This window comes from Ostrinia furnacalis, unplaced genomic scaffold (genome assembly GCF_004193835.3).
Source record: "Ostrinia furnacalis isolate ACB-3 unplaced genomic scaffold, ASM419383v2 OfSCF6580, whole genome shotgun sequence".
Taxonomy (NCBI): domain Eukaryota; kingdom Metazoa; phylum Arthropoda; class Insecta; order Lepidoptera; family Crambidae; genus Ostrinia; species Ostrinia furnacalis.
In genome coordinates, this window is record NW_021136819.1 from 104,739 (window position 1) to 132,543 (window position 27,805).

The 27,805-nt window shown below is 41.8% G+C and overlaps 1 protein-coding gene across 2 annotated transcripts; it reads left to right on the forward strand.

Annotated features, from left to right (window-relative positions):
- Positions 1-1,509: 1,509 nt before the first annotated feature.
- Appl (amyloid-beta-like protein) lies at positions 1,510-20,842 on the forward strand. Of its 2 annotated transcripts, none has more exons than XM_028317993.1 (16): positions 1,510-1,672; positions 3,302-3,437; positions 4,038-4,259; positions 4,625-4,819; positions 5,283-5,437; positions 6,874-6,981; positions 8,460-8,585; positions 9,783-9,920; positions 10,537-10,683; positions 12,611-12,706; positions 13,153-13,335; positions 13,784-13,972; positions 16,235-16,330; positions 17,637-17,756; positions 18,903-19,067; positions 20,536-20,842. In XM_028317993.1, the coding sequence occupies exons 1-16, from the start codon at positions 1,580-1,582 to the stop codon at positions 20,644-20,646; spliced, it is 2,280 nt and encodes a 759-aa protein (XP_028173794.1). In that variant the 5' UTR covers positions 1,510-1,579; the 3' UTR covers positions 20,647-20,842. The 2 variants fall into 2 exon arrangements, with proteins under 2 accessions (XP_028173794.1, XP_028173795.1); XM_028317994.1 differs by having other exon boundaries at positions 17,637-17,738.
- Positions 20,843-27,805: the final 6,963 nt, after the last annotated feature.

Genomic DNA, 27,805 nt, shown 5'->3' on the forward strand with positions numbered 1-27,805 from the left:
CTAATATCGCGAAGATTACTCTATTACTGAAGTCCAAATGATAGATGAAACCCTTTTGGCTTTAATAAGTTAAGCACACAGATAAAACTGGCTATATTCCAAACGACATTGAATAAAGTATTTTTGATAAATTAATATAATTATTTTTATCGATTGAACTATCGACACTATTACACATCCCTATTCGTTAGATGCGTTAACTCTAACCTAAGGTGAATTTTACTAGACAGGTTTTATTACCTAGCTGTACTCAGTAACGAGGTAGAGATGTGAAGATTTACGTTATTGGATTCGAATGGGGCTTAATTTAAATCATGGGTCAAACGTTGGCAGTTGATTTAAATATTTTAGACTTTAATGGAACGTATTTTTAAGATAAAATAGTAAAATCTCCGCATACTATTATTTAGTTTGGCTTTTTATTAAAGAACTTGTTTTTAACAAAAGAGCCCTCAACTACAATTCAGCAAGAAGTGTTCATGCTACTTATCTTCAGTGTTCACGATGAAACTAATTAAGCATCGTTGATTTGTTTACAACAACCTTTACTACATCATCGGGCGTTAAGTTTTCTTTAATCCATGATAAAGTTGCGAACTGGATAGTTTGAATACTTAAAGCTAAGTTTAAAACTCAAGGCCGAACTGTTTGCGATACTGTTATTATCAAATACTCTCAAACATCGAAGACTTGCTCATTCATTCTTGCTCCTTAAGTATGACTATCCTTTGAATTATAAAGTGGCAAATCGACTGCATTTGCACTCGCTGCAGCAAGGCTACTCCGAAACGCTGTTTACGTAGTTTCCAGTCTTTTTGTCACCGTCGCTCATACTGGTATCTTGCTTTGCGTGAGAGGGAAGGCAGCATTCGAAACTTCGAATAACGTTTTTCGGAATAACCCCTCTGAGCTGGATACCAATAAAGCTGCAGCTCACGACTCTACTTAGACATAATTTTAACTTCACTGCGAGCGAGATTAGATCCTGAAGTTTGTGTTGAACTTACGATTGAAGTCTGTTTATTTATTATAGTGAGCGGATTGAGGCTGAAGTGTGTAATAAAATCGAGTCTGTTTTGGAATGGTAACTTTTAACTAAAACGAAACAGTCGTTAATGATGTTATAGATTTGAAATATCTTTTTAGCGATAGCTATTATTAATTTATTAATCGTCAAACTTTTTACCTTTGACCTCCATAAACTTACCTGTTTTACTACACCTAGCTTCGGTATTTGATAGATGAACGTAGTGCACTAGACTACACATTCTTGTTGTAAAACTGCTCCTATAATCCAAGGTGACGTCATCCATAGTATCTACAGCTTAGTAGTCTGTAACCAGTAGGTCCTGTATTGGGTGGAAAATATGCTATCGATCATACATCTTCAGCCAAGTAGTATTTATGAACGGAAAATCTTATCATGTGGGCTGTTACCTGTTGTCCAACTTTGATACGAATTGTCATAAATAGCTGACCATCGTTAATTCCTACCTTTTTCTTCTTCCAGGCTAACACGGGAGCCGACCCTCAGGTAGCCGTGCTCTGCGAAGCTGGCGCCACCTACCACCCGCAATACATGTCCGCGGTGGGCCGATGGACGCCCGACCTCACCACCAAGCCGCACAACTGCTTGAAGGACAAGATGGAGATCCTGGACTATTGCAAGAAGGTAATACTACGACTACCCGACGACATCATAAAGGTAGCAGGAAAGCGCTGGACGCAGGCCGCTACCAACCGGGTAACATGGAAAGCATTGGGGGAGGCCTATGTTCAGCAGTGGACGTCCTATGGTTGAGATGATGATGATGATGATGATGATGAGGACTACGACTAAGGTAGATACATAAATGACCCATTCATGGCCCAAGAAGAATGCTTTTGGTACATCTACTGAACAGAATGACCCATTCATGGCCCAAGAAGAATGCTTTTGGTACATCTACTGAACAGAAACCTTCATCATCAGTTCAATTGTTCTCCATAGCAGGACAACCCTTTTCAATTTACCAGAGGCAAATAGAGCATTTACATCGCACGACGCAGTGGGGGAAGCCTATATTCAGCAGTGGATGTCCTGTGGCTGAAATGATGATGATGATGATGCAATAGAGCATTCCCCACGTTCTGGTCAGATGGGTTGGGAATAATGTCCTTAACCTTCGATTCATTTTTCCATGAAGTTATATGATGGCCGAACGAGGCCATAGTTGATCGGTTAATCTTTTAGTACTATTAATCCCTTCCGGCTCTTTCTTTAACCTTTACCTTTACAACGGTAATATGTAGCTAACTGAATCCGAGGCTATTTGTCAGTAAGTTTATTAATGATGAGATGATTGTAGTGATGTAGTCCGCGCCTAAACACACATTGCAGTCATTTATGTAATAAGTAGAGTAGGTATGGTAGATTCAACCAATACAAGGTCATAGGCATAGGGGTTAAGTTCCAAGGTCATTCTCGAAATGTTGAACCCAATATTTGAAGAATGTAACCAATCGAATTAATAGCCGTATATTCACCTCCGTCTTTTGTGTAGCCAGAAACCTCATACACATAAATAGTTCGCGCATAAATCCTGTACAAATTACTTCGTTTCGTGCCTATCGACCCAAATACTCTTGTACTGGTTACAAGCCCGACAACCGCACAATTACGCGTTACATGCCTGCGAACCAATACGCAAGTTAGCTCACCCATACCGTGTGGGTTTGTCCCAGTAGCGAAAGCCGAAGCGTTGACGGATATTGTGGCTTCCACTCGCGATACTCGATCCCAATCAAACTTGATTGCGACCCTACCCCACTCAATAGGCTGACGAGAGACCTAACTGAAACACACTGGCATCCCTTTGTTTTCACGCCCCATCGGTTTGTACAGTTTAAAACTTACACCGTCGGACTAGGGATCAAAATCGACCTTTAACCTACACTTGCGTTTGCCGTCCAGGGTTTAGCGACTTAACCAGTAATCTCATTAAAGGCATCACTTGCAAAGCAATTATTTCCCCAGCCGTGAGGCGACTTGAAGGAAAATTATGAATAATTTATTCCAAGAGAATTTTCGCAGCTTTGCGCAGTGTCGCACCGCTAATCCTGCTTTTCTTTTGTGACACGTGATATGATATAAAGGAAATTTGCAGCTTCGATGAAAGGGGAATAAGGAAATTGAAGATGTGTGAAGTTTTTATTCAATCTCTTCAAAATTCAGAATATTTGACAGGGTTTTGATTTTGAATGAATTTAGGGCCTTATTTTCCAGAGTAAATGAACTTATGTTTTGTTGTTTATCCATCAGGTGTACCCCAGCCACGACATCACCAACATCGTGGAGGCCTCGCACTACGTGAAGGTCAGCAACTGGTGCAAGCTCGGCGCCGGCAGCGCTTCGAAGTGCAAGGTCACTCGATGGGTCAAGCCATTCCGCTGTCTTGGTATGTTTATCGTGTTCATATTTATCTTCATCTTTTATAGACCAGTATCCATCAATATTTCTTTTTCTTTTAAAGTTATTCATGCAATCTATATTAAACGAAAGCTGTTCACAATTCATCAGTTGTAGAAACCTTTGAGAGTTCCAGTAACTAAAGTAGTTGCGCATGGGACTTTATAACTTTTTCAAGGAGTCCGTATTACTGGGTACTGGTAAACTGGGTCAGCCTGATTTTCATTTCTATTCTAAAGTTTTCAATCCTGTACCTTTATTGAATAACTTCTTTCACGTCGACTAAAGTTTAAGACCTCAAACACCATTGACAGGGAATTGGCAATTTTCTTTTCTACTCAGTCTTTTTCTTAGTTAATTCCTTTGAGGTAATGAAGTTAGTGCTAGGAAATTAAAATGCGAGGAAATTAAAAAGCTATCCCCCGGTTTGATTTTATTGGAAGTCAAACTGTAGATCCTGGCTATACGGGAGTTGCTGAAGTAAGAAAGAGAGGTTATTATAAACTGGTAGTGGTGGGAAAAAGATCTTTGATTAGTCCAGTTACGAAGTTCATGGGCACCATTAGCTACAATGGTAATTTTTCGGCAGAAGGTCCATTCCAATCGGATGCGCTGCTGGTTCCTGAGAGCTGCCTCTTCGACCACATCCACAACCAGAGCCGGTGCTGGCAATTCGCGAGGTGGAACGCGACGGCTGGCCGCGCCTGCGCGCAACGAGGCCTGCGACTGAGGACCTTTGCGATGCTACTGCCATGTGGAATCAGCCTGTTCTCTGGTGTCGAGTTCGTCTGCTGCCCAAAGCATTTTAAAGGTTGGTTCAGTTATTTTGAACTAATATCACTTTATTTAATCAGGAAAATTATTAAAAGTGTTATTGATAGATTTTTCAGGGGTTTCTAATAGTTTCTAGTAGATAACTGAAAACTTCATCCGAAACCACGTTGCTATCTTCAAAAAGTTTTCTGATTACCGGGATTTATATGCGATCTCATCTGACAACAAATGAATTCGTAATAGGCTATCAGAGAAAATATCAACAAGTGGTGATACAGACCCTTCTGATGATACGAATATCAAAGTTGTAACAATAAATATTACTGCTTAAAAATGTTTTAAAAGTATAAAAGTTATCTACTAACTTGTGACTTACTTTAAACTTGTGCTTTGTCTTTGCAGAAAACGTGAAGCTACATAAGCCCATGGACGTCGGAGTACCAGTCAGCCCTGGAGGTGAAGAGATGCTCGCCGCTTCTGCAGCGATGGACGAGCGTGATGACGACTTGCTCGACGATGATGACGCTCTGGACGATGATGACGATGACGACACCCTGAACCTGAGCGACGACGACGACGATGATGATACTGACGATGGTAAGATAGGTGCGGATTTGTTATTTATGTTTATTGATATGGTGGTAGGGATAGCTAGTTTTGGGACGTGTTAAAGAGAAACATTAATAAGGAATTGGAATCTGGTAGATAAATAAAGGAAAATTTTGTGAGGAAAAATTAAAATAAAAGGAAATAAAATTTTAATAGACTAGTTAAAGGTTAGGGAGACCCTGTAATAAGCTCGTAACGTTACAGATTCGAGCATCACATCAGTGAGGGAAGAAAACAGAATAGCGCAAAGTCAAATCTATAATGTTACATTACACGTGAATGCTCCCGGTGATCCCTTACCATTACAAAAACGCTGACTCTAAAATTGTATTAATCAATCATGTTTTAAGCGCAATGAAACAAACACCTAACTCAATGTTGATGTTTTACTGGTATAAAGTAGGCCTTGTAGATTGATTTTGATTTTAAAATTGTAAAATGTACCCAACAGATATGGATGAAGACGAAGACGCGGACTTATCTCGCGACGACGACGCTGAAGACGACGATTATACCGACGCCGACGACAGCGCGTGGCCCCGCCCTGAATCTTCTGCTGCACCGTCCACCACTACCACGTCGACCACCACCACCACTACTACAGTGGTAAGTACAACATTAGCATCATTAGGTTATTTAGTTCGCACTGCCGGAGCACGATTCTCTCTAATTTACAAGAGGCAACTAGAGGATTTGACTTACACTCCCCAGGCTGATCAGACCGGTAGGAAAAGTATTGGTTAGTGCATATCTATTGTAAAGATTTAGTGATAATTATTACACCGACGCCGATGACAGCGTGCCCCGCCCGGAGTCTTCGGCCGCCCCGTCCACCACTACCACTTCGACCACCACTACCACTACTACAGTGGTAAGTAAAACATTAGTATCATCAGGTTATTAAAATTTAGTCTTCACTGCAGGAACACGACTCTCTCTAATTTATCAGAAGCTGGAGGATTTAACATATACTCCTCATATTGTCCTGAGGGGATAACAAGGCAGAGCTAGTCGTAAGTGCATATCTATTGTAGGTGAAAGCTATGTTTAGAGATAATTATTACACCGACGCCGACGACAGCGCGTGGCCCCGCCCGGAGTCTTCGGCCGCCCCGTCCACCACTACCACGTCGACCACAACCACCACTACTACGGTGGTAAGAACAACTTTAGTATCATCAGGTTATTTAGTGTCTACTGCCGGAGCATGACTAATTTACAAGAGGCAACTAGAGGATTTGACTTACACTCCCCAGGCTGATCAGACTGGTTGGGAAGTCGTAGCTTAGTGCATATCTATTGTAAAAGTTTAGAGATAATTATTACACCGACGCCGACGACAGCGCGTGGCCCTGCCCTGAATCTTCTGATGCTCCGTCCACCAGCACCACTTCGACCACCACTACCACTACTAGAGTGGTAAGTAGAACTTTATTATCATCAGGTTATTTAGTCTTCACAGCAGAAATACGACCCTCTCTATTTTACCAGAAGCAACTGGAGGATTTGACCTACACTCCCCATGCTGATCAGACTGGTTGGGAAGTCGTAGCTTAGTGCATATCTATTGTAAAAGTTTAGAGATAATTATTACACCGACGCCGACGACAGCGCGTGGCCCCGCCCTGAATCTTCTGCTGCACCGTCCACCACTACCACTTCGACCACCACAACCACTATTACTGTGGTAAGTGAAAAACCTGTTGTAAAATGGTGCCCCTTTTTATGGTCTGCAGAACACCAGTGGTGGTAACTTGTAGGTAACTTTCTCGGAAAGTGACAACCCCGTACTAAGTGGAAAGAGTCTTTCTCTAGTTTTCTTGCTTTAATTTTTTTATAGATGACTAGTAATGATGTTTACATTGATACCGATGAGAGTGTGTGGCTATATCTAAAGTTTTCGACTGACCCTTTCAATAAAAAAATTATCAGCCTTTTAATCAATGTTAGTAGACCATTCCATCAATTAAAGAGGATTTCAATTATTTTGTTGCCTCTTACACAATTAGAATATTTTGTATTAAATGGGCAACAATTCTCAGGCGTCCACGGCTACATCGGACCCGTACTTCTCTCACTTCGACCCTCGTACTGAGCACCAGAGCTACAAGGATGCCCAACAACGCCTCGAGGAAACCCACCGCGAAAAGGTAACATTTCACTTAACTAATGGGCTAGTTTCCTAAAAATATTTTTTTAGTCCGTCATGTTTAACATCAAAAAATATTGGACACCTATATTTTTATTTGTCAATTTAACAAATGATTACATAGTTATGGTGCGTTGAAGTTCCGCACGACGTTACAACGTGCGGCACTTTTATGCACGCATTGACGTCACGGGCCTTTTCTTATGAACTTTGGCGCGCTTTATCTCTTTAAATTTTCATTAGTTTGAAAAATTGAAAAATACGTGTAGACTATTTTTTGATAAGTTAACTGACGGACTAATTAAAACTGTTGCTTTTTGACCCAGGAAACATCCCTATTTACCTCATTTTATAACTGAACTTTAAAACCCAATTTGGGCCTATAAAATGTTCGGTCTACGAGCAAAGAAGATCGCCAGATTCAAAATTCTTAACCCATTGTTTTTCGAGCGCTGCTTTCATATAAAATGTTCATGCCATCCACGCCTTATATTTGAGTAAAAACTCATATTTTTATCTTGGACTAGCTGACCCGGCGAACTTCGTACCGCCTTAGCGTAGAGATTTTCTTTATATTTTTTTCCGTAAAAACCTTGTACAGAGTATTAGAAAACTACAAAAAAAAAATCAGCCAAATCGGTCAAGCCGTTTTCATGTTATGTCGTGACAACGGAAAACGGGTTTAATTTTTATATATATAGATGAGCATATTAGAAAATATATCTAAATTGATCAAATCAGATAACGATGGTAATAAAATTACAGGTCAGCGGTTATCCATATTTGCCGTACTTTCTTTCCATAGCAAGTGATTTAAAGCTATAGTCGTTGTAGAGATAATACACGCTGGTGTGTTAGCTATACGAACGCTACCGTCATCAATCATGCTCGTAGTCCGTGTAACGATTCTGATATATTCGGCTCTCCGTCACTCGCACTCAGCGCTTGATGCCGACGCGAGTGAATGATGAAAGTATTTTGCTAATCATCCTGAGTCTAGGAAATTTTTGGATAAAGTCGATAAAACCACTATAATGGAACTATAAGTTCTCCGTTGAATAACATTTCTTTTATTAGTGTTAAACTACGATTAACAACATCAGAAAAAATAAGCAAAATTAGAGAAATTGTTGGAAGTTTAAATCTCAAAAGGCTAGAGCTAAAAAATTGTAAGGACTATCTTAGGAAAAACCAGGTTTTTCTTTACGTTGAGGAAATTTTAGGTAACTACTTACAAAATTAAGTTTATTGATATCAAAAAGATAACGTTTTTCTGATCTTCGTTTGTTATGTAGTCTGGAGTACATAACAAACCAAGATTTATCAATCACTCTGACAATAAAATTAACTTAAACAATAAATATTTGAATACGCACATAATTTAATTGAATTTTAGCAACGGGATATGTCGATGATCTTTGCAGAAAAATCTTTGAAACGTTAAAATCAAGCTGCCACTAACAAGTAACCTTTTTTCAGATCACCAAGGTGATGAAGGAGTGGTCCGAGCTGGAAGACCGCTACCAGCAGATGATGAACACCGACCCGGCCGCCGCGCAGACCTTCCGCCAACGCATGACCGCCAAGTTTCAGGCTAACGTGCAGGTAGGTTAACTGCTACTACCTATACATCTTCAGTATCTTCATTATTATCAGGAAGTCAGAAATGACGGAAAACAAGAGCTGATATTGTCACCGCTGTCAGAGGCTATAGCAATCGCAACCATATTCCGTGGAGGGTAGTTGAACGGGAAGCATGGTCGATCTGTTTTAATGGTTTCAATTTATTATTTAATGGACTTTTGTGTACAAATTTGGTGTTATTTTGTGTTCTAAAGTGCAGTGAAGTGATAAATTATAAAAAACATTGAAATACTTCGAATTTGAGCGCGCATCGAGTGTCGAGTGGGTTGTCGTATGAACAACCCGCTTTGGACCCGGTGGCGTCTCGAAACCTGCTTACGGGCATACTTAACTCCACGGAATCCATGAAAAATCAATAGAACTGAAACACCCACGTTCTATTGATAACTATGTCAATATTTTTCACTCGACATTGGCAGAAATAAACCTCCCAGAGAGGTTTGGTTGCCACAAAAAAAAAAATACAGGATGGAGTATTGTAATGCCACCTGGAGGGAAAGTACTCTTAATATAGATTTTTTTCTCAAAGAAAACATTCCTTTATTTTTGAGGAGAAATAGAACTGCATTCAAAGATTTGATTGCCACACTCGGGAATCGAACCACCTAAAATCTGTTAAAAATTACATCCTATATTTTAATTGCATCGATCGTTAGGGTTAAGTATAAGGATGAAATCTCTCTAACAAACTTGACAAATCAAATGAAAGGAAAACCATGAAATCTTAAATGATTTTAATTATGTACAGAAAATTGTATGGCATGGTAGTGAATTTTCGGAAAAAAATTCAAAAATGTTTGCTCAATGCTCAGTTCTCTTTCTTTTCAAAAATAAAGGAATGTTTATTTCAGTAAAATTTTCTATCTACAGTATTAAGAGTACTTTCCCTCCAGGTGGCATTGCAAAATTCCACCCTGTATACCTATGCTAATATCTTTTCCAACAATAAGTTTCATATAAGAGTTGCAGAACCTTTCTCGAACTTCAACGTTTATAATTCAAATCCTCGTCATAGTTATTAGTCGTGCGTGACCAAGTCTCTAAATTAGTGCACCCTAATAAGAAGTTATTTTTAGCTCCTGTAGACTTACTTCTTCGAAACCTAATGAAAGGCGTGTTTACTATGTTACGGTAAATCTTTATTTTCTTTACCAACAGTCTCTCGAAGAAGAAGGCGTAGCGGAACGCCGCCGGCTGGCCGCCCTTCATCAACAGCGAGTCTTGGCTCACCTCGCTCAACGTCGTCGCACTGCGCTTTCTTGCTACACTCGCTCTCTCCGCGACACGCCACCCAATGTAAGCCAAACTTTTTAATATAGAATACCTAGGTATCCTATAGCATCCAGTGGAAGTCTGTCAATATAGTTGCAACTAGGATGCTTGGGAATGGAGTTGCAGTCAACATTGTCAGCCTACATCAGATCTCTTCTAGTTATTAACTCAGAACCCAGTCGGAGACTTTCCTTCTGTAACTGGCAAGCAACTATCGATTTATGATAGCTCCAACGTAAATTGCATCGTATGCACAAATTAAGATGTGATCTCCAATCTAGGACTTGACCAGCTACGGGACTATTCCCACCTCTCGTTCCCACCACTGCAACTCCTGTGTAGCCAGGATCTACAGCTTGACCGCCACAAAAACCCAACCAATGAAGGTCAGGCTTGACCAGCCAATCTGTCGATTCTTTTGCCAAAACTGGAGTTTTATCCTCAATACTTTCTTGTGTATCACGGATCATTACTATATGTACTTCTCATGTCCGTGACATGCTTTGTATTTTTTGGTCCAGTTTATCCATATCTGACTACTATTAAAATAATGACACCAGTATTTTGACGCCAGTTATAACAACGAATCAATAATATTTTCCCAAGAAGTTATGCTGAAATATTCCTAATTCTTCTCCAGGCCCATCGCGTGCAGAAGTGCCTCCAGCGCCTCGTGCGAGCTCTGGCCGCTGAGCGAAGTGGAGCCCTGGCCGCTTGGAGACGTGCCGCCGCCGCTGGGCGTGAAGCTGCTGCTGCTGAGCGCGCCAGCGCTGCTGATAGACTGCAGGTCAGTATATCGTGACGTCACTAGAGAGTAAAGTTGCTAATGATGCTGGAAGCTCTGGCCGCTGAGCGAAGTGGACCCCTGGCCGCTTGTAGGTAGACGCCACTGCTGATCATGCTAGATAGACTGCAGGTCAGTATACCATGATGTGAGTAGAAAGTAAAAGTTGCTAATGGTGCTGGAAGCTCTGGCCGCTGAGCGAAGTGGAGCCCTGGCCGCTTGGAGACGCGCCGCCGCCGCTGGCCGCGAAGCCGCTGCTGCTGAGCGCGCTAGCGCTGCTGATAGACTGCAGGTCAGTATACTATGACGTCACATAGTTCTGCTAGTGACTAGTACAGCCTTTAGTTACTGAGCGAAGTTCAGCCCTGGCTGCTTGGAGACGCGCCGCCGCCGCTGGCCGCGAAGCCGCTGCTGCTGAGCGCGCCAGCGCTGCTGATAGACTGCAGGTCAGTATACCATGAGGTCACATAGATCTGCTAGTGACTAGTTCAGGCTTTAGTTACTGAGCGAAGTGGAGCTTTCGCTGCTTGGAGACGCGCCACCGCTGCTGGCTGCGAAACCGCTGCTGCTGAGCTCGCTAGCGCTACTGATAGACTGCAGGTCAGTATACTATGAAGTCACATAGTTCTGCTAGTGACTAGTTCAGGCTTTAGTCACTGAGAGAAGTGGTGCTTTCGCCGCTTGGAGACGCGCCGCCGCCGCTGGCCGCGAAGCCGCTGCTGCTGAGCTCGCTAGCGCTACTGATAGACTGCAGGTCAGTATACTATGAAGTCACATAGTTCTGCTAGTGACTAGTTCAGGCTTTAGTCACTGAGAGAAGTGGTGCTTTCGCCGCTTGGAGACGCGCCGCCGCCGCTGGCCGCGAAGCCGCTGCTGCTGAGCTCGCTAGCGCTACTGATAGACTGCAGGTCAGTATACTATGAAGTCACATAGTTCTGCTAGTGACTAGTTCAGGCTTTAGTCACTGAGAGAAGTGGTGCTTTCGCCGCTTGGAGACGCGCCGCCGCCGCTGGCCGCGAAGCCGCTGCTGCTGAGCTCGCTAGCGCTACTGATAGACTGCAGGTCAGTATACTATGAAGTCACATAGTTCTGCTAGTGACTAGTTCAGGCTTTAGTCACTGAGAGAAGTGGTGCTTTCGCCGCTTGGAGACGCGCCGCCGCCGCTGGCCGCGAAGCCGCTGCTGCTGAGCTCGCTAGCGCTACTGATAGACTGCAGGTCAGTATACTATGAAGTCACATAGTTCTGCTAGTGACTAGTTCAGGCTTTAGTCACTGAGAGAAGTGGTGCTTTCGCCGCTTGGAGACGCGCCGCCGCCGCTGGCCGCGAAGCCGCTGCTGCTGAGCTCGCTAGCGCTACTGATAGACTGCAGGTCAGTATACTATGAAGTCACATAGTTCTGCTAGTGACTAGTTCAGGCTTTAGTCACTGAGAGAAGTGGTGCTTTCGCCGCTTGGAGACGCGCCACCGCTGCTGCTGAGCGCGCTAGTGCTGCTGATAGACTGCAGGTTGGTATACCACGACGTTTATTGTCTCATCAACCAAAAGCCATCCACTGCTGTACATAACCCTCCCTCAAAGATTTCCAAAACGACCGATCCTATCCGCATTTCAATACGAGATGCACCTTGCATCTCCTGTTCTTCAGCAGATCGTCGGTCCAGCTGTTGGGAGGCTACCTTAGACTACGTTTTCCAATCCGTGGTTGCCACTCAAAAACATTTCTGTCCTAATGGCCATTAGTCTTATGAGCTTTGCCCCCATATTTTGATCACATAAGGAAACTCCAAACATAAGAGTAGCACGCTCCATGACCCTTTGTTTGAGTAACTTAGAGCCTTCTTATGGAGAAATGGAGGTAAAAAGGAGTGTTAAATTGCTTGGAGATCAACTCTTTCCAGATTTTTTAAATAATATGTATTCTGTTTCTAGGACGCCGACCGCGCTCTCCAACGCGCCCTGACTGCTCTTCGTCGCCGCCCTCACCTCTACGCCAGCATTGGAACCGCCATTGAAGACTATGTTCAGGTTTGTCTTGCATACATATTATTATACCTGTTCATTTCTAACACCTTTATCTTCTCCTCACGCTTGTCTTAACCTTGCTGAATCGCACTAACTACCTGAAACTTTAAGTTTTTAATCTGACCAATTTTGTCCCAACTGCATGTTCAGATTTGTCTTTCATACCCTCTACCAGTTACTTTTCTAATTTAAGCACATCTTTATCTTCTCATATAATGCTTATCCTACCTTGCTGAATATAATACGGTAACACCCTATATTTCATTTTTGTCATTGTGACCAACTCTGTTCCAAACTCTGCATCCACATTTTTCAGCCTGATGTCGCAAAAAAATTGTCATTGAGACCAATTCTGTCCTAAAATTTTCACCCAAATATCGACCTTAACTCAAGAGCTTGATCACCGCACCCTTTGCACGTTCCTTTAAACCTGCCTCCTAAACTTTCAGTCCATGCAGTCCAAGGACGACATGGCTGTGTCCCTGATGTCCATGACCCCTGAGGCCGAGGAGCTGCTCTTGGACAGGATCGAGGCTGAGGTCCAGAGGGAACAGGCGGCCAGGGAACAACTGAACACCAAGAGGGACCAGCGCACGCGGCAGAGACAGGACATCCAGAATGAGAGGGCCAAGGTAGGGATGGGGATTACGCTTTATTACTAGGGTATTTTAAAAAACATTTCTGTAAAATTAATCGATCTGTTGATTGTAAAAAAATAATAGGTACGTGAATTAAGTGATCCGATACTCAAAAACTTTGATGATGATGACGATGATTCACCGATTTCACCATGGCGACCACTTCGACCCCTGTCTTGTATCAAAAAATCAAAAACAATATTGCATCATCAACTGAAAAACTATAATTGTCTACATATTAAAATAAGTCATTCCTGGTAGAACATACTTACCTCCTAGATGATGTACATTTCCAAAAATCAATTTCTGTTAACTGAATATAGGTGTAAACATTGCTATGAACTTGAACATGCTTGGGAACATATCTCTTACAAATGCAAGATGGTCGCTAAAACCCACACAGGCCCCGCGTAAGTCCCTAAAAAATACATCTTCATTGCAGACTTCCAACGGCATCCACGAGAGCGAGGAGTCCGACGATGAAGCCCGTGAGACTGAAGCCGAGGTCTCAGAGGCCAGCGCCGCGCCGCGCACCGCCGCGCCCTCCGCCGCGCCCTCCTCGCCCGAGCCCGAGCCCTCCTCCCGGGAACCTACCACGCACGCGCCCTACACGCAGGACACCTCTACCACGGTAAGAGACTGAGAGCCATCTTAGAGGTATAGGACCATCATCTCACTCTTCCTGTAAAGGGCGACGAGGGACAAATATGCGAACATCAGGCCTTCTCAGCCTATTTAGCCTGCGATGTAGCAAAATCTTCCATTTACCACAAGTAAGTTAAGAACGGTTGCATGTGCTCTCAGAAGTGGAGACTATGACCAGATGAAGCTCTATAGAGCACTATGCTCGGAGTTTCTCTTCGCGATGAAGCCCGTGAGACAGAGGCCGAGGTCTCCTCCCGGGAACCTACCACGCACGCGCCCTACACGCAGGACACCTCCACCACGGTAAGATGGCTGTTCTATCCCAGTAGAATAGAATAGGACCACTCCTACTTTCGCCTGGACGTCGTAAGAAGACTAAGGGACTAATATGCGCACATCAGACCTCCACAGCCCATACTAGCTTGGGGACTGTAGTCAATTTATCCATTTGCTTTAAGTAAGTTAAATAGGGCCATGCTCCAGAAATGGAGACTAAATGATTTGACGTTGACGCTATGGAGCTCTATGCTCGGAGTCTTCTTTCGCGCCGAGGCCCGCGAGACAGAAGCCGAGGTCTCAGAGGCCAGCGCCGCGCCCTCCTCGCCCGAGCCCGAGCCCTCCTCCCGGGAACCTACCACGCACGCGCCCTACACGCAGGACACCTCCACCACGGTAAGTGATTGAACAGAGTAGAATAGGACTATCCCCAGTCTTCCTCTAAAAGGTGACTGAGAAACAAATATGCGAATATCAGGTTTCTCAAACCCATTTGGCTATCGTGGAGTGTAGGCGGAATTTTCCATTTGCTTCTAATAAATTAGATAGGGTCATGCTCTAGTAGTGGCATGACCACTCTCCACGATAGTAAAAATACGAAAAAACTGTATGAAAAAAATGTCACGTAACTGGTGACATGCGGTCTGAGAGACCGCTGATGAACTTTACATCGATGTAACTTGTCGATTTGGAGCTGAATGATGCAAATATCCTTATCTACGGCGTAGACACAACTAAACTCGAAGCTACTGAAGCGGTGAAACATAGGAAGTACGGGGAAGGGGGTGAAACGATGTTTCACTGACGCCGCCCGGCCTGTGAGACCGCTTGTCACCAGTTAAAGGTTAACTTTCATCATCATCATTTCAGCCACAGGACATCCACAGACTGCTGACAATAGGCTTATTTCCCTGAAGATTTTCAGATAGGCCGATTGGAAGCAGCCCGTTTGTAGTGCCATCCTGCAACCTTCCTAAAGTTACCTCCGCCTAATCACGTCTCCTCAACCCGTCTGGCCAGTGTAGGAAGAGTGTAGGCCAATTTTTTCATTTCCCTCGAGCATAGAATAAGTAATAGTACAGGTACAGAAGGATTACTCCGCAAGACGATTTAAATAAATGCGAGTCTTGCTACGACGCGATACAGTGGAATTCAGCTCGCACAGCACTACGTACCTACAATTTTATTCACCTACAAGTTTTGTCTCTTTCTATCGCGTGCCTCTGAACTCTTCTTACGCTGTTAGGGTTGCTGTCTAGTGAAAAAATAATTAATCTACTTATTTGTAATGAGGTCCGTATGTAGGTAAGTATGCATTCATTATGGAAAACCTTCATAGTAGGTTAGGTTCCTATACTATCCTAAGAATTATTGATTACCTACATGGCCAACATACCTTTCAGCATCTTTGGGAAGCGAAAAAAAAAAGATAAATCCGGTAGATTACTTTCCAAATTTAAACACCCGAACGCCGCACAATATTTCTTTCTCTTTATGTCCATTTTTAAATAATACTTCGATCATAGAATTATAATCATACTACAACGCACGCCAGCGTCCTGACGAGCGCGCGCGTGACACTCGACTGATATAATACCCGCCGGCGGGGCGCTTCGCTGTAGGTAATTATCGGATGTACCGCGCGGAGTGAGCCAGGCCTGCCTCAAGTAAGTAAGAGAGGATCGTGCTCTCCAGCAGTATGACTGATCTGATGAAGCGCTATAGAGCTCTTTGCTCGGAATTTCTTTACGTTATGAGTTCCGTGCACCGTGGTGAGTCCCCATAGGCAATGGGTATGCAACATCATGCATTTGCCGACGGAAAAAGGAGTAAATTAAGGCACTGAGAATACGAGATGGGTAATAGGACTGAGATAAGTTATAAAGTCTGGTCACGATTGTCTAGTTTCATTCGAGACGTTGTCACATTTGTATGAAAACAGGTTATTGATTTTTATGTTATTTTTTTTTAGGAAATCATTACGAGCACGGTGACTGAAGCCCCCGAGAGCGAGACTCCCGAGACCAACGAGCCCAGCGAGACTTCCAGCCGCCGATCGACTAGCGAGGTAAGACCCCTTCTAGAAAAACTGTTCTAGACATGTAATCTCGTCTAGAAGATATTTTATTAGTTAGTTTATAGTGAGAATACTCAGATTGGTACCGTTCTTCTTTAATTTTTTTTAATTTTAGTTTTTTTATGGTGGGCAATAGTGGGCATCTATATAACCTTTTTCGTCTTCTCTCGTATTTTATTTGTATTTACCATCATTCATGGTTAGAATTGGGTACCTATTCGTATAAATTGATGTCGTAATAAAATTACATGCACGAATCGTTGCCGTAAACGTAAACTTTCTGGATTGCAGAAGTTTCCCCTTTCATTTCTAGTTTATTTGTAATGTTGATAACCAAATTCAAAACGTTATTTGTTCAAATAGTCACCATAATATTCATTCATGAAGCTTTAGTCCATGCTGTAACGAATCGTAGAGTTAACTCGGTCTTAACGGTGTTGTTTAACAATATCGTAGTCGGAGTTAGTTGTAATTTAGACAATCAAACTTTAAAGGCTCTATTGAGATGAAGGATGAAGTTTAATAGTTAAAGTTCACAATAGAGCTTCCTTAGTTTCGCGGTCAAACTTCGCTTGTGGTTTTGATATAAATTCTATGGTAAGTGTGTCGGTTTATACTTTGGTGTGAGTACCTACGCACGAGCAACTTGAAAGTATAAATTACTTATTAAAATTTTTGGCCGAAAAGTAAGGTTTAGAAGTTTTAGGAAAACCTTAGGTAAAGTTACAAGTCTCCATTATTTTTATGTCATATTTACTTGAGATATCACGTTCACTTGTTCAACTGCACGAAGCCACGAAGAATTGTTCATGCTACATAAATCCTATAGTCGCGGAAGAAGTTGCGATTCAAGCTCAAGCATTTAAAGTTTGTGATTGTTTGAATTTTAATATTAAAACTCTCTAAACCAACGATCTGGTGAAGGTAGAGGGAAGCACTGGACCAGTCATTTTACAAATCCTTGGGGGTGGCTTTTGCCCAGCTGTGGTCGTCATTTGGCTAAAATAAAGATGCTGACACGATCTGATTTCACACTAAAATAAATAACTTGAAAATATCGAACTGCCTAAGGCGGGAATCGAACCCACAGCGTATTACATTTGCGGGTTCATCCAGTGTCTAAGTAGCTCAAATAGAAGAGCAGTCGCCCGGCAAGCGAAAGGTCATGGGTTCGATTCCCGCTTTAGGCAGTTCGATGTTTTCAAGTTATTTATAATATTTAAGTTTGAGATTTGAAATCTCTAACGCTTAAAAAATTAATAACGATCTGATTTGATTTGGGTATAATTTGTTCCAGACGGAAGGCTCAGGCCTTCGCCAGGCATTAGAGCAGGCCGAGGAGCGCGCGCCGCCGCCGCCCGCGCACGCGCTCAAGCACGAGCTCCAGCACTCGCAGCCAGTACGTATTGTGTTCATTGTGCGTATTATGCTTTTGCACTTGCCTCATCATCATCATCATCAACTTTAGGGCTTGAGCCGGCTCTCCACCGCGTGTTTTGCTCTACACCAGGGGGTCGCGAAACCTCTATAGGGGTCGCGAGAGGTCGTAAAAACTACCTCAGTACAAAACACAATGTAGTTATAAAGATAGATTTAGCTATGCGAAATCTGATTATGCAACATCTTTTTAACATTATAAAATGCATGAAAAAATTTGATTGGGGCAAGTAGAAACTTGCTGATAAAGGAGTTTTTCAGGAAGTTATCTGTCGATACCTAATTCAGTTTCACAGGTAATTGAGGCTTACTAAACATGAAATAGAGCTTTTTCAAAAACCGATGAAATTAGGTCTTGATAAAGTACAATAAATTCTTGTAGATCCTACAAATTCAAATCACAGATAAAGAAATGCCTATAAAACAAGGACATACTTACTAAAGTTGGGTTGTTTCAAGTTTCAAGCTCTTGTTATTAGCATCGCAATGTAATAATAATATAATGTACCTAATATAAATGAGTAGGTATAATATTATTATTTGCAAAGTCCTTATGACTCCAAAAATAGTACTTTTAGTTCATTTTTTTCACGCTCGTCAGTACACCGTTTTAGTAGGATTCCTACGGATTCACCTCATTTAGTCTTAGTCTAGAATAGTTATACAGTTCCCAGAAATATCATCATTATCTTCAAAAAATAGGAAAGATGTCATAGAATCAAGACACAAATCTCATAAGATTTCTACGTTAGACGATGTTAATAAACCGGCAGTGCATTGTTATTGAGATGGTAATGAGTGCATTAGGGTGAATTCCACCAAAAGTAGCTTAATTTAGCTTAGCTTCAGAATCTAGCTGGTTCCACTAAGGTTTAACGAAACCAAAGAGAATATCCTCTCTAGTCATTGCATTATGCTGATAATACTCTGCATTTTCGATTCCCAACAATTAGCTTTGTAGCTGACAATCTATGAGTACAGTTGTCATTATGCTTTTCATAGCGGAAGACTGCGAAATGTCTTCTTTAGCTATTTGCGCCTATGCGATTAATCGCAAGACAAATCAGGCTTCCCACCAAACGTATAGCTTCCTCACGATATACATCAATCTTTCCTTCCCTTCCAGGGCTACACAATCCGCGGCACGGGCCCCAACGCACCCGGTTCCGGCGCCGGCGCCTTGTACCCGGCTCTGTGTGTAGGAGGCGCCGCTCTGGCCGCCGCTGCTTGCGTGGCACTGGCCGTAGCGCGCCGCCGTGACCGCGCGCCGCAAGCCCAGGGATTCGTGCAGGTGGGTACCTTGGGACATAGCAATAAGGTCTAGTTTCGAAGGGCCCAACGTCCCCGGCTGTGTGTGTGGGAGGCGCCGCTCTTGCGTCGCGCTCGCTGTAGCGCGCCGCTCTTGCGTGGCGCTCGCTGTGGCGCGCCGCCGTGACCGCGCGCCGCAAGCCCAGGGATTCGTGCAGGTGGGTACAACCTTAGAGACGAAGTAATAAGGTCTACTTTCGAAGGGCCCAACACCTCCGGTTAGTATGTAGGAGGCACCGCTCTCGCCGCCGCCGCTTGCGTGGCACTGGCCGTAGCGCGCCGCCGTGACCAAGCTCAGGGATTCGTGCAGGTGGGTACAGTCTTAGAGACCTTAGAGTTGTAACAATAAGGTATACTTTAGACGGGCCCAACGCCTTGGCTCTATGCGAAGGAGGAGTCGCCCTCGCCACCGCCGCCGCTTGCGTGGCGCTCGCTGTGGCGCGCCGCCGTGACCGCGAGCCGCAAGCTCAGGGATTCGTGCAGGTGGGTACAACCTTAGAGACGTAGTAATAAGGTCTACTTTAGACGTGGCCAACGCCCTTGCCGCCGCCGCTTGCGTGGCACTCGCCGTCCCACGCTGCCGTGACCGTGTGCCGCAAGCTCAGGGATTCGTGCAGGTGGGTACATCCTTAGAGGCATAGCAATAAAGTCTACTTTAGAAGGGCCCAATGCTCTTGGCTCTATGTATCCGCTCGCTGTAGCGCACCGCCGTGACCGCGCGCCGCAAGCCCAGGGATTCGTTCAGGTGGGTACAACCTTAGATGCTTAGCAATAAGGTCTACTTTTGAAGAGCCTAACGTACCGGCTCTGTGCGTAGGAGGCGCCGCTCTGGCCGCCGCCGCTTGCGTGGCACTCGCCGTCACGCGCCGTCGTGACCGCGCGCCGCAAGCCCAGGGATTCGTGCAGGTGGGTACAGTCTTAGAGACCTTAGAGTCATAGCAATAAGGTCTTCTTTAGACGGGCAAAACTCTGTGTGTGGGGGGCGCCGCTCTGACCGCCGGCGCTTGCGTCGCGCTCGCTGTAGCGCGCCGCCATGAGGTCTACTTTAGAAGGACCCAACGCCACTGGCTCTGTGCGTAGGAGGTGCCGCTCTGGCCGCTGCCGCCATAAGATAAATTTCAGCCCATTCAACGATGAGTACTATTTACACAACTCTACCAACTGTGCAGAATCAATATGTCTCGTGTTAGTTAGTCTCTTGACAAAAAATAAGGACTATTTTGTCGTACAGCGCAAGGAAGCCATCGAAAACGTAGGTATTGTCAGTGAGATTTTCCATAAGCTTTTTTCAGGCTGCTCGATTTTACCGACACTAATACGAGTACAGTTCAGAGTTTAAGCTTAGTGTGGATATGGTAAAAATATCATTTCTACAACTAATTACAGCGACCCCCATCAATAATAGTGCTAAAAATATACTATTTCCAAACTTAACTAACATTGCGCCCCAGGTGGAGCAGACGGGCGCAGTGGCACCGACCCCCGAGGAGCGACACGTGGCCAACATGCAGATCAACGGCTACGAGAACCCCACCTACAAGTACTTCGAGGTCAAGGAGTAAGCGCGTCCGGCCCGCCGCCCCCCACTAGATGTGTCACTTTTGTACCTATCGCCTAGCCGGGCCAGTAGTGCGATCACAGATTTATAGACCAACTGGATACACGCCACTTTGACATCTATCGTCATTTACTGAGGTAAAGTCTGGTCCGTGAGCACGTAGAATTTTGTCCAATGACCCCAAGCTACCTATCCTTATCGCTCGCGCGTAATTATGTTGCTATCGCACTCGCACACTCACTGCGGGTGCCAGTCGCACAGTCGCGACAGCAATATAATTACGCGCGAGCGATAAGGATGGGTAGCTTGGGGTCATTGGACAAAATTCTACGTGCTCACGGACTGGGCTTTAGTTGGATCACAATCATAGACATGCCATTTTGAACACTGCGTTTTGAACACACATTTAGGTACAACACTAGTGAGATCTTCTCAAAAAGATCTAGCTAGTGTGATCACGAACTTAAAGACTAACTGGATATGCCATTTTTACAACACTAGTGGGAGCTCCTCAAAAACATCTAGTGTGATAACAAACTTAAAGAACTGGATATTATGCCATTTTGAACTCTATCGATATTTACAACTAGCAAGAGCTCCTCAAAAAGTCTTGGACTAACTGGATATGCCATTTTGAACTATCGAGGTTTAGCTACAACACTAGTGAGAGCTCCTCAAAAACATTTAGTGTGATCACTGATCACAAACTTAGACAAACTGGATATGCCATTTTTAACACTATAGACAACCTAATCAACATTTTTTACAACTAGCGAGAGCTTTTCAAAAAGTCTAGTGTGATCACAAACTTAAAGAACTGGATATGCCATTTTGAATACTGTAGACTTTTACAACACTAGTGAGAGCTCCCCAAAAAGTCTAGTGTGATAACAAACTAAAATGTTAACTCTATTGGCATTTACAAGACTACTAAGTGCTCTTCAAAAACATCTGACTGACTATGCTGAGGTTTGACATGACATGGAATAACATTCCAATACCAGTCCAGTTGGAAGTCATCGCACTACTGAACCCAGAACAAATAGATTTTCAGTACTCCTCGTGATGTGTGTTAGGAACTTTAGTGTCGGGTGTTTTGTACCCTCTTGTTCTAATTATTTATGGAATCGATGTGTGTTTGAATGTTCTCCCCAATATATTGAGCAGGGGCTCCGGTGGGAATCCAATCCTGTTTATCATAAAGCTTGTGTAATTAGTGGACATGGTAAACTTATGTGTACACATCAGTCATACTTAACTTACGTTTAAGGTTAGCAGTGATATAATTTAATTTGTTTCTCGTTTAATTTTGCACCAAAATATTTATTATTGTTTTAAGGTTTAGCTCTAAGTTTTCGTCTAGTGTCCTAGAAGTCATAAGTGTCACATCGTAGTCGTTTAAAATTAAGTTTTCGATGCCGCGGCCCGTGTGGTAATGTCCTGCGTCGCTTCTCGTGTTGGAGTTGAGTTGATCTCAGTTGTAGGCATTTGTTGAGTAGGCTAGTTCGTGGACCGCACGTTATCATGCGGGCGCGCGGAACAAACGTCCAAGGTACGCTGTGTACATAGGCTCCGCGTACAAATTCGAACCTAAATTACTTACTCTTAAAGCCCGCTTTCATTTACTTTTCTAACGTAGGTAGATTAACGTGAATTTTATGTAATAAATGCGAAAATATATTTTAATATTAATGTGTAGCGAGGGACGGGCGGCCAAGCCGACGCGGGCGAACGCTCTTCTAGTCTCTTCTAGTCACCGGCTCTATATCTTTTGTTGTGTATATTTGGTTGTCTTTGGTGGAATCTCTCACCCCTCTTCCCCTTCGGTTCGCCCGCGGGACAAATACTCAGAGTTCCCTGAGAGAGCCGTGAACTCAATGTGTGCTTCGGAATTAACTTATGATTCTTGTTATCAACAACAGTCATGGAGTATGCTTTATTTTCTAGTCATAAAGGCGTCGGGGTCGCTACAGCTTATCCACCTTGAGATTCAAGATAATTATATTATTCCAATGATGATTTAATTACAAACAGCTGATATTAAAGTCAACAAAGTCTGCGGTGACCCTTGCGATGAGAGTCAACGGTTTAGGTTGTGCGCACACGTTGGTCTCGCGGCTCGAAGATTAAGCTTAGTGAGTGTATGTACGGTTAATATATAAGTAGATGTACAAAAAGTAATACATTATATAGATGTTTTAGCGTCAGATACATAGATATAAAGCAAATATAATTATATATCGCATTCGTCCGTATAAATTAAGGGCTTGCGCTCGTGTCTAATCCCACGTACCACACTTAATGTTACGTCGTAGTTAAGATGTAATTCTGCCTCAGTATTATATACATTTAAGCTTATTTGTTACATAAGCTAATTTATATACACTATTTCTTATCGTTTACGGGCGCGGTGGCGTTGCTACAAATGAAGTCATATCACACGCGCCACGGCGCTCTATCCTGCGGCTGCTTTGACCAAACACTATCTTACAAAACGAAATATACATTTAAACACCACAATAAAATAGATCAAAGAAAAAAAATAACTCTATCATGTGCGAGTGGCCTATAGTGTTCTGTAGTACGCGATTAGGCCACCAGAGGCGCTGCCACCCAAGATAGTTCCCAAAGCGGCCGCTAGGGGCGCCCGCCCGGGCTTGTACGGCATTATGTAAGTTACTCACTCTACGTGTAAGTCCTATCCCGCATCAACTAACTGCTGTATTTTTACTAACGATAATAAACATGCCGAACACTTATTTTTTTATCAAAACTTTTTGCTCAAAATCAGCTGTCTCTAAAATGTTTCCATCTTAAATAGAACATTTTAATCAATATCGGTGTTTGTAGTAGATATAGCCCGGTTTATGTACCTCCCGGTCACTGTTTCACGTATTTTGATAAGAACATACATAATAATAAATGGTTTGAGATATTTGTGTTTACCGTGCTGCATTTTATTGTGAGTTCGAAGTTCAAATTGAATCAATAAATAGAAATTTAAAATTGGTGTTGTTATTTGGCAAAAGAAATTCTGCCACCATCCCTGCAACCTTTACTACCTCAACCTAGATACCTATCCAGCGGTAAAGTTACTTAAAAAGTAAGTAGGTATTATAAATTAAATTTGTAGGATGTAATGTAAATGTAATAGATAATTATGTACTAATGGAAGTCTTCGAATAATAATAAATTCTAAAAAGACTTGCGTTGTTTGTATTGAAAATGATAATATTTTTTGAAAAACGTATTTGTTTGTGTGTGTGGTGTCTAAATAACATTGTCACTCTCTGAAAACTGATTAAAATTTAATCTACTTAGTAGTAGTTTCGAGCAGTAGGCCTAAACCTGTTTTTGGTTACAAAGAGAATTAATGAAGAATACCTACTAAGAATCATTAAGAATACAGATTCATTAATCGCTAATCAAACAAAGACATTATAAGTTTTTTAATCAAACATAATACCTAATGAGTTTTTAAATAAGTATAATTTTAAGTCCGTCAGACACACAGTAGCTACAAAGACTTATTTAATAAACTAGGCTATTTACCTACTCATTCGTCATCCAAAAGCATGCAGCGCTGTGGCGTGTAGGCAGACGGTCTAGTTTAAACGTAAATATTGCGGGTAGGTGCTAATTTGCGAGGTTTTCAGATCAAGCAATGGAAATATTTCGTTTGAATGAGAACAGTGTACCAAGTAAATTAAGTGGGTTACTTAGATATTGAATCACAAGAAATAGAAAATATATTGGGTCATTTGTTAGAAGTTCTAACTAAAAACAACAAATTATGAGAGTATGGAGAAACGTATGCACCTTACTACCAATGATCTATAAAATAATGTATTTTACTAAAAAAGCAAAAGTAAGCAACATCTTAAAATAAGATAATGTACTTCTTTTATGTTTATCAATGGATTTTCCCATGACGTTAAACAAACGGAAAATCTTTGGTAATTTTTGAAAAATTGCCTACGATTGGAATTTCCAATGCATTTTAAGATAAAAGAAGTGCATGGCATACCTACCTCTTCTCAATTCAGCTGAATACCACACAGAGCCATCTACTAAAACGGATGAACATTAACACAATGTGCTACAAGAACCAGGATTTCGGAATGGTGAATCTTTCCGTAAGTTTTCCGATACATTTTCCAGGACTCAACCAAGAGCCATCTACGGGAAAATGAGGAAATTATTACCCTATCCAGAGCCTCAGTGATTCCTACTTTTTCTTTATCGTCTCCAATCCAATGACATCTATACGAAACAACCAACAACAGGGGTCTTACAAACCTTACATTTGCAAAGTTCGCAGTCGGAAGTTTACTTTTCAAACCACAGCTGTACTATTACCGCTCGCTGCCCACAGATGGCGCTACCATACGAACGTGCTACGAACTCTACTTAAAAACATATGTAGAGGCATATAACCACTGGAGGTAGAGCAGAGAGGTATGTGTCGTCGCAAATTAATCTGCGACATGTTATGGAATGCTCTCCAGCGATTTGAAGCCAATATCAACAATGCAGGAGCTTGATCTGTTGGTTGAACTGATAATAGCTGTATAATGGTGCTACTATTTTATTTTGTTAAATAGCTAATAGAATAAAAGTTATCTTTGAGTAGTGTTTCTTTGTGTTATGCGATGGAATGTGCTACATTTTTCTGGTTTAAGATTTAATGGCGGATGATAAAAGATAAATAAGTAAGTTAAGTTTACAATCGAAGTTTATTATTGCATTGATTCTTTATTTTAGATGGAAGTATATTCTAGGCTAAAGTGAACAATAACACACATGACGTCACGCAATGATTTATAAGAAAATTTAGGGCGAATGAAGTAACTTTTTGACTACGAGTAAATAGGTGCTTTTTAATCAAGATATTTAGCAATATATCAATTGGTAGAGTTTGATTAGGTAATTTGTTACACATTAATCACAATACACTTACATTAACAAAATAGCTTAATAGCTATACATAATATTGTACCGTACCTATAATGGATTACTATTCGAGGTACGCTCTGTATTAGTCATAATAGGTACTTATTACGTATTAACTTTTGGTTGTATTTTTGGTACACCTAACTACAACTAATTGACCTAGATATTGTAATGAACTAATACATTCTGCTGTTGGTACGTTTAGTAAGATTGTCGTCTAATGTGTTGCCCAGATTTTGATAATTTAATTTAATTATTTTTTAAAGTAATTAATTATAAAGTATTTCGATACAGCCTGCCTCCAGCTAGCTTTATAATTCATAGTTATTCAGCAACTCGGCAAGTAATTTTGAATGGGTATTTTCCACAAAAATGATCGATTCAACATTCAACCTACCTCACTCATACAATTGTTATCGTGCGTGGGTGATCAATGTGGATGATTCGTTGCTAATAAGCGGTCGGGGAATTTAGTTACCATATATTATTTTGAGCTGTAGATAATTTGCAGTTCATTTTCAATGAGGGCTATCGTTTTTATACTTAACAGTTGGCACCCCTGGCGATTGACAGGACCTTACTCTACAGTGGCGCTAGTGAGCGCTAAAACGATAGCCCTCATTAGGCAACACTGACAATATTAATTCGATATCAATTTATTACAGTTACATCAAAATAAATGAAAATCATAACAAGTTTTTTTTTTCAATTAATGGTACCATTTTAATTTTTTTTTTAATAAAAATACGAGTCGAGTATCCATCCAAAATATTTTATGCTTTTAAGGGCTGATTTTTCAATCGTCGGATTACTTTTAACTGAAGAATTTTGGCACATTGTCAATTATAATATAGGAAATATATGGTATCCTTCCGTTTGGCCAAATTACTTTTCGCCAAATTTCACTTCGCAAACAACTTATCGCCAAAGTTTCATTTCCCAAATGAACTTTTAGCAACTGTACTTTTCGCAACTAATTCATTTGGTCAAATTATCATTTGGCCAAATTTTACTTGGCAAATGTTTATATAGCAAATGTTTTATGTTGCCAAATATTATATCCCAAATAATTTGTTTGGTCAAATTGACACTTCACATACTTACCCACCGTTACCCACAAATCAAAGCATAAGGCACATGATCATGGTTTTCACAATAATTTTATGTAAAACATTGCAGAAAATAGTATGGTTGCAAAAAGTAGGTATTGCAGAAAATAGTAGGTTAGGTTAGGTTAGAACAGTGACCCTTAATGCGCGAAGGCGAGCGAAGCGTGCCGCGGCAGCGGCCGCCGAGCGCTAGAATCACCTCTATTGTTAATGAATCATTTGGAAATTTCGATACAAAGAATGAAATAAGGAAATTAATGTAGAACAAATTTTATATTAACTCCCCACTAAACAAAATAATAACCACAAGCTAATTTGTATACCATTCTATGCACCAATCAAATTATTTTGTAAATAGTTTATCGTGAAATATTTTTGCCTAATGAAACATTTGGCAAACCATACTTTGCCAAACAATAATTTGCTAAACAATAATATGCCAAAAAAAACATTTGCGAATTAAAAGTTTGCAATAAGTTGCTTTGCCAAATGAGAATTTGCCAAATGAAAATTTGCGAAACGTTGTTTGCGATGTGATAATTTGGGAAACGTTTTTTGGCCAAACATTAGTAATCCGAAATATATCAAATGACAAGGTTAATCTTCAGTTAAAAGATATCTAACAATTGAAAAATCAGCCCTAAGAAACAAATAATTTTTAAGTGGGATACCTACAAAAAACCTAACAAAGACAGGTCGAAAACCCAAGCAAAGCCGCGGTCAAAAGCTAGTTCACGAGTTAAATGATTCCGGTAAGCATTAAAATGTACAGAGAATGGATATTCTAGCCGCGGCCGATCCGGGCTCGCTTGAGTGAGTCTGATTAGGTATTTCTGGAACGAACGTCAGTTACTAAGGGCGTTACGAACATGGACAAAGGAATAACATAGTTATGCTTCCACTTACACGCTTAATGTTACTAATACCTAGTCCATTATAGACACTGATTGAGAAAAGTATCAGTATTTTTTGCTTTGTAATGTCAATGTGTATCATTTAGTACCAAATAAATATTTTTTCTTTCTTTCTAATGTTGTGGTTGATTGATAAGTTGATTACGGTTGTCCTAAATAGTTTTAAGCTGGGTAGCATCCTCTTACT

Excerpts from the sequence above, each read along its gene's own strand:
- Appl (XM_028317993.1), top strand. The coding sequence starts at position 1,580 with ATGTCCGCGGTGGGCCGATGGACGCCCGACCTCACCACCAAGCCGCAC. Across the intron at positions 8,586-9,782 it reads AGTTTCAGGCTAACGTGCAG|TCTCTCGAAGAAGAAGGCGT; the intron begins GTAGGTTAACTG and ends CTTTACCAACAG. Across the intron at positions 13,336-13,783 it reads TCCAGAATGAGAGGGCCAAG|ACTTCCAACGGCATCCACGA; the intron begins GTAGGGATGGGG and ends TCTTCATTGCAG.